Source organism: Lacerta agilis, chromosome 1, assembly GCF_009819535.1.
Source record: "Lacerta agilis isolate rLacAgi1 chromosome 1, rLacAgi1.pri, whole genome shotgun sequence".
Classification (NCBI taxonomy): Eukaryota; Metazoa; Chordata; class Lepidosauria; order Squamata; family Lacertidae; genus Lacerta; species Lacerta agilis.
In genome coordinates this window covers 118,266,138-118,283,974 of record NC_046312.1, presented here as the reverse complement: position 1 = coordinate 118,283,974, position 17,837 = coordinate 118,266,138, and the positions used below count along the sequence as shown (strand labels likewise).

The window sequence follows — 17,837 nt, the reverse complement described above, 5'->3', positions numbered from 1 at the left end:
CCCTGGAAACGACCCTGATGTTGGGAAAGGATGGAGGGCACAAGGAGAAGGGGACGACAGAGGACGAGATTGTGGACAGTGTTCTCGAAGCTACTAACATGAGTTTGGCCAAACTGCGGGAGGCAGTGAAGGATAGGCGTGCCTGGCGTGCTCTGGTCCATGGGGTCACGAAGAGTCCAGACACGATCTGAACAACAACAACAACAACATGACTGTTTAGACATGAAGACGAGGTTGGAGACAGAAATAAATGACCAGGAGGATGAACCAGCTAGGAAGCATACATTTTCAGGGTCACGGGGAGCCGCCAAGTATCGCATCAGAGACCCCATTCACTTGGAAACATGTTCTCATTTAAATGGTCTTAGCTTTCATGTAAGTATGTTTAGGACAGCATTCATAAAATAGACTTTTCTCAGTTGAAACAAGACAAACGCGCAAACTCAACAGAAAAGTAGCTGTAAGCGGTCGGTGTGGGTTCTATTTGAATAGCTCCTGGATTTTGCCTTCATGGACCCCCTTTTTCACCGAGTTTGGCAAACGCCCAGTGCTGTTTCCAGATCGCAGGCGCGTATTTTAGAAGGTTCCGGAACACGTGCCGTCTTTCGTTATCATAGACTAGAGTGAAGCAGCTGGAAGAAAAGGTGCAGCCCTCCAGGACACACGGTCGGAAAACCAGCCGGCTTCTCAAGCTGAACACCGCCTTGGAGACAAAGTGTAACCAGGTACATCCAGTTATAGTGACCTACAGCATGGGTTGCCATTCTTTCTGGGTGAAGGACAAGCTGGGGAAATTCCCTTTTTTTTATAAGATTTATTGATATTTCCACACAAAATAACAAATAAAAAACATACATTCTACATATATAAACACAAACACACCACAGAATACAAATACAAATAAAACTAATACATACCTATCACCCTACAATAACACTAAACACACCAATCTAATTATTATAACCTTATTTCAAATCTTACTTGGGGGACTTCCTCACGTTCTCTCTTCTGCGTTTCAATTCTAATTTACTTTAGTACTTTGTACTATTTTAACACTCATTCACCATTATTCTTAATCTTCAACTAACATCTTGCTCTTATCTCTATCAACTTAGTTATAACCTAACATCTAATATAAAAACAAAATCTTAACTTCTTATATACTATTTTTAGCCTAACATATTAAGCTATCACCTATTATATTCACTGATTTCCACTTCAAATGTCCAACTTTTCACAGTGTTTCAATAGTCTTTAAATTTCTTCCACTCTTCTTGCACCTTCCTCCTCCCTCTGGTCTCGGAGTTGTCGCGGTCAGTTCTGCGAGTTCCATATAGTCGATTAACTTCATCTGCCAATCTTCTACTGTTGGGAGCTCTTCACCTTCCAGTTTCTTAGCAATCAAAATTCTAGCAGCTGTTGTGGCATACTGTACATAAAAAAACACTCTATCTTTTCTGGGAACTCTCATGGTTGGTTATGCCCAACAGGAAGGCCTTCTGGTTTCTTAGTAGGGGAAATTCCTCTTTGTGCCATGACATAATTAGATTCTGGACTCAGAAATCAGCGCAAGGATTCTGCTTGCACAACAGAGCTTCCCACTCATCCTCCTCTTCCCCCTGTGTGCCCCAAAATCTGTTCTAGGGGTTTCCCCAACCATTTGGAGCAGATTTGGGAAGGGCGCAGGTTGCACTCAGGAGAAAGGGGTGGGGAGTCCCCACTGCACTAGTGGAAATCCTTCCACTGATAGAGAATACTGCCCATTATGCTTGGTGCATATCTACATATTATCTGCATTAATGAAACAACAATATTTTGGCTTTCCTTGCATTTGGAAGCAGAGTGCTAGAGTCTTAATCAAGCTTTCTGAGCATTGGTCAGATATTGTTATTATATTCTGCAGCTATTCTGCACTAGCGTAGGATTGGAAAACAGTAATTCGGTTTTTTTTTTAATTTTAAAAAAACTAAATTCTGTGCCAGTGTCCAGATGTGTTAATGGATGCATGGAATGCAGAGAGAGCTCAGAAGAAATTGCTGGTGGAAACGAGCGTGCCTTTGAAGAGCCTCGTTTTCAGCTTTTTATTGCTGCACTTTTCAGATGAATGCCGAACTTGCCTCCATTAGGATCAACGCACAGAGGATGGAAGCAAAGCTAAAACAGGTACTGGAACACATGGCAATGCCTTTCAGTTAACACCTATGTTTTGTGACAGCCAAGGGTCCACAGCAAAGGACTCTTATTCTTTCTGACAAATACACAGAATAAGAATAACGCTGGCTGTTCAGATAATCGTTCTGGCGTTGTAAGGTCTGCCTGACTCCGCTTTTGAAATGCATTGCCTGTGCTGGGACTTTATATTCAGCCTCACTGAATATATGATTTCTCGGTACGGCTAGTAACTAGGACCTGTGAAGAAATAATTGCAGGGGGAAGGGGAGAAACTCGGCCAAGAAAGACAAGACTTTCCACCTTCATCCACTCTCATCCTGCACAATTGCCTCTGAGCCAAAGAGGTGGATTGAGGGTCCATCACTTTCTATAGCTCCCAAAACCATAGGGAAGGCTTGGGCTTGTCATGAGGACTAGAGCGCTTGAATGTGAAGCGCTACTGCCTCCAGGATGGGCTGTGGTGCCAAAGAGGGGGCGGTGGTGGTTAGCTTGTTCTGAGACACACACAACCCTCCTGTCCAGAAGCTGTTTCACACTTTAGGGGTGTGTGTGTGTGTATATTTTTTAATTAAATTTTCTGTTTTACAATTTAGAATATTCATTTACACAACCTTAAAATATCAATGACTTCCCTTCTTCTCCTTCCATGGTTCATTTTTGCATCCCATAAATCCCTGCTTGTTTTACATAAACTGAACTATTCAGTATTCCATTCTTCCTTCCATCAAAACATACTTACACTGTTGAATTTATCTAATGCTGCCCATGTTTTCAAGTGTACACAATTATCCCCTCAACACTTCAGATGCGTATTTTGGGGACCCCACGTTTATTTTTGTAATTTTTAAGTTTCTCAAAACTGCTTTTAAACAGTGCGCAATGTTGCGTCTTAATTGTTGCGATCCATCCTGGCACCTTAGGGCAAAGTGGTGGATAATAAATTGTAGTTGTCGTCGTCATCATTACCTCAGGGTTGGTGCTGGCTTGAAGGGAAGCAAGTGAAAGCGTTTGGTTAGCAGACTTGACAAAACTGACCTCCTAGGCAGGCCTGTCCCACATTTAGTTCCTTTGTGCTGCTCAGGATGAAGGCAATATGTCTGCACAGTCTTCAGTCCATGCATAATATTTAAATAAACATAGACAGTGGTAGGTCCCTGCCGCCGCTCCCTCCCTCCACCCCATTTTGAAAACCTCAATATCTGAAAGTACAGACACTTTGGCTTGTTGTCATTCAGTTGTGTCCGACTCTTCGTGACCCCATGGACCAGAGCACGCCAGGTCACTCCTGTCTTCCACTGCCTCGAGCTTCGAGAACACTGTCCAAACATCTTGTCCTCTGTCGTCCCCTTCTCCTTGTGCCCTCCATCTTTCCAACATCAGGGTCTTTTCCCAGGGAGTCTTCTCTTCTCATGATGGTGGCCAAAGTACTGGAGCCTCAACTTCAGGATCTGTCCTTCCAGTGAGCACTGAGGGCTGATTTCTTTAAGGATGGATAAGTTTGATCTTTTTGCAGTACATGGGACTCTCAAGTGTCTCCTCCAGCACCATGTTCTGTTAATATGCATGTGCGTAGGTTAAATTTTAGGAAGAAAACACTGTGTGAGATTAATCCCTCAAAAGTACCTTGTCCAAGTGTATGGATTACAAGAGGGTGATTTTCCAACGCTAGTCCTACTCACAATTAGACCTATTGAAGCTGATGAGGCACAACTAACTTCGGTTCATTAATTTCAGTGCAGTCTGCTCCACATAAAGGTAAAGGTAAAAAGACCCGACCATTAGGTCCAGTCGGGACGACTCGGGTTGCGGAGCTCATCTCGCTTTTACCTGGCGAGGAAGCCGGTGTACAGCTTCCAGGTCATGTGGCCAGCATGGACCTAAGATCGCTTCTGGCGAAACAAGAGCAGTGCACGGATAACACCATTTACCTTCTCGCCGGAGCGGTACCTATTTATTCTACTTGCACTTTGTGCTTTTGAAACTGCCTAGGTTGGCAGGATCAGGGACGTCGAGCAACGGGAGCTCACCCCGTTGTGGGGATTCGAACCGCCGACCTTCTGATCAGCAAGCCCTAGGCTCTGTGGTTTAACCCACAGCGCCACCCGTGTCCCACTGCTCCACATAGGACATGGCTAATATAACCCAGGAAAATTGCAAGGTATGCCATTGTTGTTAATTCCTAAGTAATCAGGTGAGTGGTGTTGATACAAGATCAGGAGAGGAGCACCTATGCTCTCAAGGAGTCTAAACCAAGCATACAATGAAACAAAGACATTAGGTGTAAAGGTAGTTTTAAAAACACAGAATCAGGAGTGGAATTCAGGTCTACTTACCGGTCTGTGCAACTCCTCCCCCTAATTTGAATGGAAGAAAACCGGATTGGTGAGCTGTTTCTACCCTGTTTGGGTCACACTTTGAGCTCAGGGGTTAGGCCTCATGACATCACAAATAGAGCAGGATGATGTCTTGGTGACGTCAGAGAGAACACATGTTGATTTATCTTTGGATAGGAGGGTTGTTGAGCATTTAAACTTCAAACAGCCACCAAGAAGCGCAGATTTAAAATGGCCTCCTTTAGACTCCCTCAGTGACGCAACAACTCTTATAAATTGGACTCGTCGTTGGGTCTTGAGAGGCAGGATTTGCAAATGGAGCCCTCGCCAAACGTTAAGTGCTAGATGTTAGGGGCATTTCCTTTTGTCTCGCGTTGCCTTCTCCAGTTGTTTTGTTTCTCCTGCTCGGGCAGCTAGTGCTATAGTAAAATGCCTCTCCAAAAAAGAAAGTCTTCTGAGAATTGCTGGCCACAGAAATCCAATGAGCGTTTTAGATCATGCCTGGCCTGTGAGACCAAGGGACTTCGTGGGCGACCTTCTACGCGTGCTCCCCTGGCGCAGAGTTCGTTTTTGTGACAGATCTGCCAGGAAGGGAGGCTGCCTCGGAGTGTGGGGATTGTCCCCCTGCCTCTCGAGGGTTCTCTTCAGGGCTATAAAGGCCATGAAAGAAAAGGTGGACACCTAAAAAAGATACCAGCAACTTAGAAACTGAGTGGGATATAACCAATGAGGGGACAGATCTTCAGAGGGTGAGTGCCAAGCGTGAAAATGGAGAGGTTTGCATAAAATGTAGCCGGACCTAATAACTGAGGCTGTGCACACAATTCCCGTTTACTCTGCATTCAGTGTGTCCCCAGTGGTTTGGGAAGCGGTGTACCTATCCTATTGTTACTTAGAAATACTGTGTTTCGATGGATGGGTTCCCCCATCTCCCCACCCAAACCAGGTCCGATCCAAACTGAGAAACCTGGCCGTATGTTAAAAGATGGTAATGTGTGCGCCTTAGATCTAATATGAACTGGGGGATTGGAGGTCCTGGAAAATTGGGACACGGGTGGCGCTGTGGTCTGAACCACTGAGCCTCTTGGGCTTACCGATCAGAAGGTCGGCGGTTTGAATCCCCGCAATGGGGTGAGCTCCCGTTGCTCTGTCCCAGCTCCTGTCAACCTAGCAGTTTGAAAGCACATCAAAAGTGCAAGTAGATAAATAGGTACCGCTCCGGCGGGAAGGTAAGCGGCGTTTCCGTTGCAACTGCTCTCGTTTCCGTCACGGTGTCCCGTTGTGCCAGAAGAGGCTTAGTCGTGCTGGCCACATGACCTGGAAAGCTGTCTGTGGGCAAATGCCTGTTCCCTCGGCCTGAAAGCAAGATGAGCGCCGCAACCCCATACAGTGGTATCCCGCAAGACGAATGCCTCGCACAATGAAAAACTCGCAAAACGAAAGGGTTTTGTCGAGTTTTTAGTTGACTCGCGAGACGAATTCGTCTATGGCTCTTTTTCGCAAGACGAATTGTCTGGTGAGGTACCACTGTAAGCCGGCACCAGAGCCACGCGGCGCGGGTTCCGGTGCCGGTTGGGAGGGGGCCCCGGACTTTCCCCCCCATAGGAACACATTAATTAAATTTTAATGCGTTCCTATGGGAAACGGTGCCTCGCAAGATGAAATTTCTGCAAGACGAAAAGTCTTGTGGAACGATTAATTTCGTCTTGCGAGGCACCACTGTAGTCTCCTTTGACTGACTTGACCCTCCAGGGGTCCTTTTCCTTTACATTTTTTTCTGGAAAACCTCTGAGCAAATAGCCCATCAAACCCCTCCCAACGCCGTGACACACAGGTATGAGAATGGGCTGGTCAGTGTTTAGGGTTGACGTATTTCAGAAAGTAAAAACCCAGGGCACGCGATTCTCCGATTGTCTTGTCTAAGATCCAGGACGAAGCGCCACTTTTCAGAAATTACTGGACATGTGGCAGCCCTATCAGTGTTTTTAATGGGCCTGGCCAGGCCATTTGTCTTGTACTTTCATCTACAGGGCTGAAAAGACAAGGGTAACCAATGCTCTGAAAATCTTTTCTGTACTCTTTGAACCAGTTCCTGGCACTTAGAAGCACATGTCTCTCCCCCCCCCCTCTGTTTTTTGTAAAAGACACAGTCTGCCCTTGTCTGCAGAGAGGACGATTTTTTCTGTGACCGTCAAAACCCGCGATGAAGCTCTGAGAGAGAACCAGAAGCTCAAAGGGCAAATAAGTGCAACTGAAGAGGAGAGAAACACAAGGTAGCAAACGTTCCCCAAATAGAAACCTTGTCTTATTTCTGAGTAAGAATCACTTATTAGAGATTGGAATCATTATTAGTGTTGGCCCCATCTAAGAAGTTAAAAAATCAACATGGTGTAAAAGGAAACAATCACACTCGGGGCCAGTTTAGAGAGAAGATGGACTGGATTTTCAGTTAACGACCCTCTTTGTTTTAATTTTTTTAATTATGATTCTGTCATTCCCCTGTATCGGTTTGCTGGTCTCATTGATGCTGTTGTGTTAGTTTTTAATAGTTTAGATATCAATGTTTGCTATTTAGGGGGGAAATGTTTTTAATAGTTCAGATGTTGATGTTTGCTATTTGAAAATGGTTTATATTTGTTGTGAGCTGCCTTGAGAAAACATATGTCTTGAAAGGCAGGATAGAAATCCTCTGGAATGAATGAACGAAATGAATCGGCCGTTGAGGCCTGATTTTTTTTTTTTCATATTGGTCTGCGATGTACCAAGGTACAAAATTGGGGGCACAAACAATAATTTGAGGGGAAGCAGTGCTGTCAGTGTTGTTACAGCCAAGCAGGTGTTCCTTTTTGGTGCCTGAGTGGGAGAATACCTTGGCAAACTCTGTGCGAGCTTGTTGGAGCTTCTTGAAGGAAGAATGGGATATAAGTCTAATCCAGTTTTTAAAAATTAAACGTCTCTGTGTAAAACAGGGGGAAGGAGGAGAAAATCTGACCAATTTGCATATGTTTACCCATGCAAACATTTGACAAACAGACAGCACACAGCTGTCAATCTCATTGCCATTGATTTTGTCCGTGCGCTACAGTTCAATTTCAGGAAAGGCATTTTATAAATGCTTATTATCAGGGTGAAGGAGATTGAGGTGATGTTCTCAGAGCCCAAAGTACAGCGGTCCCTCGGAAGTCGAATGGAATCCGTTCGGAATTCCGTTTGACTTCCAGATCGCGGCTTCTGATTGGCTGCAGGAAGCTCCTGCAGCCAATCGGAAGCTGCGGAAGTCGCGTCAGACGTTGGGTTCCAAATAACATTCGCAAACCAGAACGCTCGCTTCCAGGTTTGCGGCGTTCGGGAGCCAAAACATTTGACTCGCCGGGCGTTTGGGATCCAAGGTATGACTGTAAAGGTGTAGTTTGCTGAGCACACAAAGCTGCATTCATACAGAATCACACCACTGGTCCATCTTGCCTACCCTATTTTTGTCTGGCAGAGTTTGGCCTTTGTCTGGCTATCCAGTGTTTCAAAGGTCTTGCCAGGATACCTGATCTATCCTTGAAGTGGAAATGTCAGGAACGGAACCTGGGACCTTCAGCTAGCAAAGCTGGGGCTTGTGACCCAATACTGTCCCAGGTAATGGTTATTGAGACCCCCTGCTCTTACGCATTCCCCTTTCGTACTTTAGATGACGAATCTGCGACGCAGACTGGAAGTGTCAAAGGAAGACAATGCTAAAGTGACTGCTATGCTGGAGAGTGTGTTGGGCTCTCATAACAAAATGCAGGTGGCTCTGGAGAAGATTCAGACTGAGCTGGGACGCAAGGATTCCGAGGTGGCTGAGCTGAAGAAGGACAGGTAACTGGCTGCCTGCTTTGTATGGCATTCCAGGTACATGGTGGAACAAAGCTTAAAGCAAAACACACATTTAGTGGGAACTTCAAAAAAAACAAAACAAAAAAAAAACAGTTGGGTAATGTAAGGTTCTCAGTTAGTTGCTCATGAGTAAGCAGCCCGGACTCTGCTGTTTCCTTAAAGATTTTATTGTCAAACTATGTACAGTGCAGAGCTAAAAAGTTCATGTTTGTATCAAGCGGTGTCAGAATCCAGGAATGGCCCCTTCCGGTTCTGACCCCAACAAGAGAGTTTCGGTATCAGAAAACCTCGCCTTCCAACCTTTCTTTTCACCCCACGACGTCTGTGGGGCAACGGAAATTGCGTTCCCCCTGTATTGCCCTCGGGACTGTGGGAGTGCTGGGACTCTCTTGCATCCCCAGAGCCTCTACTCCCTTTCCCCTGTGAACTCTCCCCCCTCCTCGCTGGACGTCTCGCCACTCCTTTCGCTACCAGAGGAGCTGCTGGCAAGGTGGGACTGGGGCTCTCTGTAGCATCCGGAGAGCCCTTCCACCACCTGCGCTGCATCGGGGACAGTTCCCTGACAGGTAATTAAGGGGTGGAGATGATAATTGCAGACATAATATAAGGAATCATTTCAGGGGAGAATAATTTCAGATTATCAGCTTTTTTTTGAATGGTCTTCCCTGAAACACTGTGTGATTTATGGGCTCCATTTAAAACAAGAAACTGGCTGCAGAGTGGGTAGACATTGTGAGGGGGTACTTAACTTTAGATAGATCAAGATCAAGTGAGGGAATGATGGAAAACCATTGACTAGGCTGACAAATGAATGGAAGAAGACAAGGGAACTTGGAAGGGGTCTCTCAATACATTTGTAAAAAAGAAAAGAAAGAGTGGAGCAGTTAACTTGAATGCTGTTTGTAATGGAAAAACCAGGAGTAATTAATTTGGATGCTTTATGTAAAATGAGAAGTATTTGCTTTGGAAGCAAAACGGTACAAGCTACTGCATATCTAAATGGCAATTTATTAAACCATAACCTAGTGCTATGTGTGAACCCTGCGCAGCAGCCAAACATGTTTGTTCAGCACCATGAAACCACAGTCTGATGCCATGGTGTGTTGCTGATGTATGAACCATGGTTTGCTTAACCATGGCTTGGTGTTACGGCATTGGTCTTAGCCTTTGGTGTGTCACCCCACCTCGGAAGCTCGGCAAACTACAAAGGCATGAGGAAGGAGCAGCTGGAAAACAATTGAAACTTTGAAAGAAACAAGCTAGGTTTGATAAGATTGTCTGTGGGACAACTGCGGTTAAAATGTGGTTGCTAAGCATACCACAGCTTAGCATTATGTGCAAACCAAACCATTGTCTGAGAATATTCAAGGATTCTTTCAACTGTGTATGCCTCAAGAGCAGAGTTGAATTAATTTAATCATAGTTGAGGCTCTTTTCTTGATGGAAGAAAACATGGAGGAAGCTTCCATATCACCCTTTGCCCCCCTTTTTTGTTCTCTCTTACATCGTCTCTCTGCTTCCTTTTGCAGGACCCAAAGCCAGCAAAGAATTCTGATGCTAGAGGCAGAGTTGGAGGAATGCCACAGCAAAAATGACCTTGCAATCTCAACACAGCTTAAGGTAAAAATCAGCATCTTCCAGTGGCTATAATAGACTAAAACCAGCAATTCACTCAGCGTAGGTGCCTGTCTGGAAGGGATTGCATCCTGCATAACAGGAATAAAGTTTATTTTGTCTGTAAATAATTGGTGTAATTAGTTGAGCATAATAATAATATTTTGGCAACTGACTATTCGTTTTACTGGGGGTTTTCTCCCATCCATGAAGCCATTCCAGATTAAGATTCATAGGTGCTACTGAAAGTATATATATATATATAATATATATTTTGACTATGGCAGACCAACACGGCTACCTACCTGTAACCAAGATTCATAGGGACAGCTGCATTTGTTTAATCATCTGAATAAAATTGTTTCACAACTGTGTGTTTCATAAAGAGAATCATTGCTACCCTGTGCTTTTCTCCCCCTAAAAGATGGAAACTCTTTGTAAAATCTGGAGGCCTCCAAAGCAGACAACAAGAAACTTGCTCAAAATTTAGAGCAAACTCTGCAGACCAATAGTGCTCTGCAAAGCAAGCTTATGCTTATTCAAGATGAACTGGAAAGCAAAGAAGTCGAGTGCCAGGAACTAATGGAATGCAGGTAAGACTTAGCTAGGCAGGAGATTTTGCCTTTCCCAATCTGAACACCTGAATTCCAGATCTGACTTTCAAGGCAGTAGAAACATGCTACCTGCTGAGCCATAAGCTTGGCAAGGCAGGGCCTAAAATGTGCAGAGGGGGGGTCTGCAGCTTTGAAATTTGTCTGAGGAACCCAGAGTCTCGGTGGGGAATGAATTGCAAAGGGAAGAAAAAGCACACATTTGGGAAGCATCAGTGCTGCATGTTTTCAGACTTTACTTTCTATTCCTTCTGCCTTGCTAAAGGGACCAGTTAATTGAGGAAGCCAATTGGAAGTAAAGTTGTATGCAGATCGCCTTGAGACTCTGAAGAAAACAGTTTCAGACTGAACGGGAAGTAACCAAGAAGGCTGCTCAAAGGAATCGGCTGAGGTGTGAGGAGGTGGAAGAGTTTTTGAGTTTTTCTCAGTGGTCACGATTGCACGTAAATGCTGAGGTGAAAATCCTGGCTTCCTAAGCACAGGCTCCCTTTGGACAAGTAGCTGAGACAAGCCAGGATCCAGCACTTAGCCATTGCTTCCTGTTACGTATGAACCTGGGAAACTATGGTTAATGGCTTCCAACCAAGCCAACTTTAAATCACTGATCATTCTCCCCACCCTCACATTCAACTTTTGATACTCTCTCGATACGTTGTATCTCTTCCTTCACTCTTGTTTCCACCTTCTTCCCCAAATTGGTGGTTTCTTTGTAACTCTCCTAGAATTATTCTCCCTTTAATTATTATTATTTTTTACAAAATACAAACATGCCAAAAATAGAATGCATTTTCTTAATATTAAAGAAATGAAAAGCTTTTATCCTGTCCAGAAACTGAATATTTCCCAATATATATGAGTTTCCAACTCTCAATAATTTACTGTGCTTAGCTGAGTCCGATATTACTACAATAAGTTAATTTCGGCGTAAGTGCCATGGTCTTTATTTTCATTTCCCCTTTTGCCAACTTCCTTAAAGCCTAGTTTGCACATAATGCTAAACTGTTGTTTCTAAGTCGTGGTTGCTGGGCAGTCTTCACACGCAACCGGTTTGTTTACTGTCAACAAAATCATGATCCGAAGCCATGGTTTGCTGTTGGCTTACTTCATGAGCTGCAGCTGGCTAAAAACCACAGGAACATAGATAGCAGCTTTAGACTAGGTCAGATTTTTGTCCATCTAGCTCAGGGTTCCCCAAACTTGGGTCTCCAGCTGGTTTTGGATTACAGTTCCCATCATCCCTGACCACTGGTCCTGCTACCTAGGGAGGATGGGAGTTATAGCCCCAAAACAGCTGGAGACCGAAGTTTGGGAAACCCTGATCCAGCTTGCTGGAGTTTTAACCAGGGACTTGTCTTACTCTAAAGAAATAATAATAACCCTAGAGCAGGGGTGAGGAACCTGAGGCCCAGGTATTAAACATGGCTGTCTGGTACAGCGACTCTCCATGGGCAACACCTCTTCACCCAAGTCCCACCTCCTCTGGCCACACCCATGTTTGCTTCTGGCCCTACTCATGTGCCCCTGGACTGAAAATATTCCCCCTTCCCACAAACAAGCCCTGGGAAAATTGCCTTCAGGATAGGAAAACCAAGACCTGGAAAGCTCTTGGGGTTATGGGAGCACACAGTCGTTTAGAAGTGAGTGTTGAGCGCCCTTTTTTCTTCTTCTTGAAGTGAGCATGAACTTGCCCTTTCTTGGTGCCCTGTAGCTGAAGAAAGCCCTCGAGGAGGCCTGCACTAAATCTGGAGAAATGTCACGCCTTAACAGGGAACTGCGGGCAAAGGTAGCTGGAGCAGGAGGCAGCTCTGGCCAGTCAGAAGGAGAAGCTGAAGAGACAGAAAGCATTAATCACGCAGTACTTCAATGCCAGGAGTAAACAATTGCGCAAATGCAGGAAGGATAAAGGTGAGCCAGTGTGTGTGTGCGTTTGTGTTTCATGCAAATGATTTTAACACAGCCTGAAATCTGCCATTTTGAAAGTTGCCCTCTCCACTCCTCAGTATCAACCTGATACCAGATAGATAACTGGAGACTTCAAAGGGACCTGCTCATTGCGTTCCACGTAGCTGAGTTTCTATTGCAGCTGCAAACCAACTGGCTCTTGCGGAGTAGATTAGCGCTATACAGTGCTAAATAGCATTGATATGTAATCTCTTAAGTTTCTTTGCATCTTCAGCACATAAAAAGCTGGTAAGTCGGTGTCTTCTATTGGATCAGTGCCAGGGAGGCAGGAGTTTGGCTTTTCCAGTTATATATGATGTTTGGAAACAGGCAAAACGTGTGCACTCCGCATCCATAGAAGCAGTGTTGATAGGGCCAATTGTGAATGGATTAAAAAAAATTGCTGTATTAAATAACAGAACATGGATCATCATTACTCTTATTACTACAGATCACTGTTTCCTCCTCTCTCAACCGGGTACCACTTGTCAAATGATTTTGGAGGGAGTAGGGAAATTTAAGGATAAGTTGTATCTAGGGATGTGTGCCATATTGATATATCGTCCCAAACCGTTTGAAGCCCGTATTTGATACTGGTTTCATAGTTTGTGACCTGGCAATATATCGCGAAATACAATGTGTGTTAGGGCTGGGTGATACATCGCTCCAAACCAGTTTGAAGTCTGTATCCATAATACTGGTTTTATAATTATTGTGAATCCAAGATTGTGTGTGTGTTCACAAAAATCACAGTGTGGGAAAAGCCGTGAAGCCAGTCAATGCTTCTACATACAGTGGTACCCCGCTAGACGAATGCCTCGCTAGATGAAAGGCATTCGCTAGCGGAAGGCAGCCCCGCAAGACGAATTTTTCAATGGGCTTGCCTTGCAAGACGAAAATTTTCGCGATTTTTTTTTTTCATCAAACTGCTCTTCCTCCGTGGTGCTTCGCAAGACGAAATTTTCGCTATACGACAGCACTCGCAGAACGAATTAATTTCGTCTTGCGAGGCACCACTGTAGCTCCATTCTCGTTTCACACATTGTGATATATCTGTATATCACAATGTTTAGCTGGTGATATATCACAAATCTGAAAACCAGATATGCCCAGCCCTAGGTGCAACAAGGAATTTACTTAGGGCTGTCAATGCTAGCACTTAAAATTCCTGGGCCTTTAGTTGACTGTCCCCTAGATCTGCCTTTGCTTCATGACCCTTTTTGGTGTCCCACTTTTTATGTCCGAGGGGAAGCAAGACGACAGCTGTGCAACATTGCTTTATTTCGGAGGGCAGTGCTATAGCCTCTCCTTCCTTGGCTTACTATTTGTGGCACAACCCAGTGAGATTTAACTATTCTTCCTGTTGTTGAATTGCATCAGAACAAAACTTCAGGAAAGAGGCAGGCGCTGCATAATAATAACTGCATTCTGTCACGGAAGCAAGGCGTTTTCTCGGGACGTTCCCCTATCGCTTTTGTGATTTATTTCCAGGAGATTGAAACGGAATTGAGGCAAATGGAAGAGATGAAGCAGCAGTACCAGAAGAAAAACCACGAGCAGGTAGAATCTCTTTTTCTGTGCGGCAGGTGGGAGCGGGAGACCAGACTGAAATGCGTGCATGGGGTCCACGGGACCTGATTTCTTTTCGTGCCGTAGTCCCTTAGGATCAAAGAATTTGTCGCTGAGTTAACAAACCTGCAAGGCGAGATGCAGCAGCTAGCCAGGAATCAGCAAGCGATGGAAACGGAAAACAGAAACCTTGAGAACCAGCTGGTCGCAGAACAGAAGCAAAGACAGCGGATTCAGGAAGAGTGTCAGGTAATGGTGCCACGGCCCCACCGAGCTAAAGGGTTGTGGCTGCTGAGCACATTTTGACATTTGTCTCCATGGCAGCGGCTGCTCAGGCCTCCATCATCGGCTCTCTTCCCCAGCCCCCTAGCTCTGTACATCGTAAGAAGCCCATAGCAGTGAGCTTCTGTTTTCCAGGTTGGGTGTGGGGCATCTGTTAAGAATCTAGACTTAAGAACAGACTGCTCTGCAGAAGAAGGGCAAACGATTTCATTCCGACTTTTCCGTAACGTTCAAGGCTTTGGAAGACACAGTCAGGCACCTGAAGAAATGCAAAGAGGAGACGGAACAGAAACTGAAAGAAGCCAGCAAAGAGTCGGAACATGTAAGTATCGAAGCAAAGAGGGAGAGGGATTGTCGTGTCAGTATAACACGAGCAGTGAGATGTGTAACCATATCAAAGAAAAAGAGTTCAATATGATGAGACTTCTGAGCATGCGAGGGGAAATTCACATGAATTATACACACACTTGTATGAATGTTGTTGCAAATCAGCTGGAGGTGACACATTCTTAAGAGCTGTGCCTCAGATTGCAGCACTGCAGTTAAATCCTTACTGTGCAAAGAATGGGTGTACCATTTCTTGTATTCTAGGCTACTCTACATACAACTATATTCAATTCACCCAGTCATGCCTAACCTTTGTTGTTGTTCAGTTGTGTCCGACTCTTTGTGACCCCATGGACCAGAGCACGCCAGGCACACCTATCTTCCACTGCCTCCCGCAGTTTGGCCAAACTCTTGCTAGTCGCTTCGAGAACACTGTCCAAACATCTCATCCTCTGTCGTCCCCTTCTTGTGCCCTCCATCTTTCCTAACATCAGGGTCTTCTCTTGGGAGTCTTCTCTTCTCATGAGAAGTACTGGAGCCTCAACTTCAGGATCTGCCCTTCCAGTGAGCACTCAGGGCTGATTTCTTTAAGGATGGATAAGTTTGACCTTTTTGCAGTCCATGGGGACTCTCAAGAGTCTCCTCCAGCACCTTAACATTACAAAATATTAGTTATGCATTTGAGTGCTAATACTGTAATGTGTCCACAAATGTGCACTCTGAATTTTGCAAGACCTCTTTAATGGTCTTGCTTGCAACTTAAGAGGCTGAGCTTTGTAGATACAAGAAGAGGGAGCCTTAAAAGATGATAAGCATTTATTTTGCTTTATATAACAATACAAAACAGGATCGGATCCTGTTTTGGGGATTACGATATATGTCTGATCCTTATCAGACTTGTACTGATGACTGGGAACAAGGACGGCACCTCATGATGAATTAACCTGATGGATTAGTCTTTACAGAAAGACGTTCAAAGATTTAAAAGCTTTTAACCAGGTGATTTGTTTCAAAGGATCCCTGCACCTTAAGGTTGGAATATAACTGAGTTTGAATGCCTTCCCTGCTGCAGATAACTGCTAACCTTGAGGAAGCTCACCACTGGTTCAAGTCGAAGTTTGATAGTCTGCAGCGTGAGCTGGTGAAAAACAGGCAGAAGAACCTTGGAGAATACTTCTGTGAGGAGCATGAGAAAGAGGTCAGTAAGAGAATACCTTCCGCTAACAAAAAAGGTGACATAGCACAGGCTCACTAATGGTTTGTTCCCTTCTTTGTGCTGCTGCTGCTGAGAGTAGTAGTACACTGGGAATACCTGTAAAAATTCAGTTTTATGAGCTATGAGGATGGTTTTAATCAGTCTTTTTGCCTGTGCCAAGAGACCTCAAGATTTGTTTGTTTTTAAAATGGCGGTGTGAAGAATTCATGAGACAGAGCCCTTTTTTATCCAACAGGTGACGCTTTCTTAAATGTGGAGGTGGGCTGCCAATGTCCTTCGTTTCATGTCCCTTCCAGAGGCATAGAGCTTCCATGAGGAAGGAAGTTGGTACCTTAATTGGAAGAATAATCATAACAAATGGAAAGGATTGCAGATGTTGAAGCTTTTATCAGCTTTCTTCCTCAAACCTTCGGCCTTCATCCTCCACGAGAGACAGTCCCTCATTCAAAACTCACCTCTGTTCTGAACTTAAGAACAGATTACCTGGCTCTTCCAGATATTTATTGCTGGACTGACTCTGATAGATGAAGGCATCCACCCGCTTACTGCGAGGGTCAGCAAACTTTTTCAGCAGGGGGCCGGTCCACAGTCCCTCAGACCTTGTGGGGGGCCAGACAGAACGAATTCCTATGCCCCACAAATAACCCAGAGATGCATTTTAAATAAAAGGGCACATTCTACTCCTGTAAAAACACGCTGATTCCCGGACCACCCACAGGCTGGATTTAGAAGACGAATGGTGCCTAATCCTGCCCCTGGGCCTTAGTTTGCATACCCATGGCTTACTAAATTAGTGGATCTTAGAGGTTTGTGTTTTAGGCTTAGGGCCAAGTCGTAACTCTTGGCTATCAATCTGAAAGGCTGGTCTGCTCCCCTTACATTAATATTTTCTCTTGCATGTTATGTGAGTTACTTGCAGCTCTGACTAAGCATCCTATGTTTCAACAGAAAAGGCCGATCAAGCTTCCTTCTCAGGCATGCCTGAAGCGCTGGGAGACCAAGAACCACCTGCAGTGCATCAAGAGGAAATATCTTAGCGAGCTGAACAAGTGAAGGGCTGCTTTGCCAGGAGGTTCCAGGCTGCAAGGTATAATCCTGTACCTGTGAACACCACTTCTCAGGCTGCCAGTGGTGCTATACCTAGGCAGAGCCTAAGGATGGACTTACTATGTGAGCATCCATCTACTTCCTGAAGCTAGCAGAGGAAGAGCTCCTGTGTGAACTAGCTGTGCTCTATAGGAATGAAGAAAAAGTCCTTTTAAAAAAGTGTATATATATATACACACACAAACTTGACTGGCAGCTAGGAATCCTCTAAATCTTTGGGTTCAACTTTCTGATTCTTATAATGCCTCTGGGGAAACTTTCAAACTGTTTTATTAAAAAAAACTGTTTCTACAGCCCCCCACCCTGCTAAATGCTTCCCTCTGGGGTCTTTAAATCCCTGCAATTACATCTCTACACATAGTGAGGGGCAAGCTTGTGCCAAATACATGTACAGCAAGCCCAGAGGGTGTAACTGCTGCAGGATAGGCTTCTCTGTAGGTAAAAGCCTTGGGGACTTTTGGAAAAATAGCAGAGCTGAATCCTAAAACAGATTATTTAAATGCACCAATGCTGGTTTCTGAAATGTCTGTCTCCCTTCATCAGCTTGCCATGTTCCATGGGGTAGGACTTGTATGTTGAAGGATAGCTTTGAGCAAGCGCATCTTCTGCTGTAAAAATGCAGTGCTTGCTGAAAATGCTTTCCCTCTAACATAACTACTCAGACAATAACAGTCTGCACCTATATCTTGCAGGGGGAGCAAATATGATGTCATCAGGACGGTGGGCTCGAACCCACATCAGCCTCAGGTGGCATGGATGACAGGGCAGGAATAATGGGAGCTGTAGCCTAAAACATCT

At 44.7% G+C, this 17,837-nt stretch overlaps 1 protein-coding gene across 1 annotated transcript in view; it reads left to right on the top strand.

Annotated features, from left to right (window-relative positions):
• The window catches only part of CCDC150 (coiled-coil domain containing 150), a 37,515-nt gene extending 20,170 nt beyond the window's left edge, over positions 1 to 17,345 (top strand). Inside the window, 18 exon segments of the mRNA XM_033168872.1 lie at positions 618 to 725; positions 2,101 to 2,163; positions 6,650 to 6,682; positions 6,684 to 6,759; positions 6,762 to 6,778; positions 8,185 to 8,354; positions 9,902 to 10,002; positions 10,411 to 10,579; positions 10,863 to 10,885; positions 10,888 to 10,928; positions 10,930 to 10,998; positions 12,306 to 12,383; positions 12,385 to 12,510; positions 14,030 to 14,098; positions 14,195 to 14,356; positions 14,625 to 14,711; positions 15,789 to 15,914; positions 16,881 to 17,345. Coding sequence (XP_033024763.1) covers positions 618 to 725; positions 2,101 to 2,163; positions 6,650 to 6,682; positions 6,684 to 6,759; positions 6,762 to 6,778; positions 8,185 to 8,354; positions 9,902 to 10,002; positions 10,411 to 10,579; positions 10,863 to 10,885; positions 10,888 to 10,928; positions 10,930 to 10,998; positions 12,306 to 12,383; positions 12,385 to 12,510; positions 14,030 to 14,098; positions 14,195 to 14,356; positions 14,625 to 14,711; positions 15,789 to 15,914; positions 16,881 to 16,985 — 1,623 coding nt within the window. The 3' untranslated portion in view covers positions 16,986 to 17,345.
• The last annotated feature ends 492 nt before the right edge of the window (positions 17,346 to 17,837 follow it).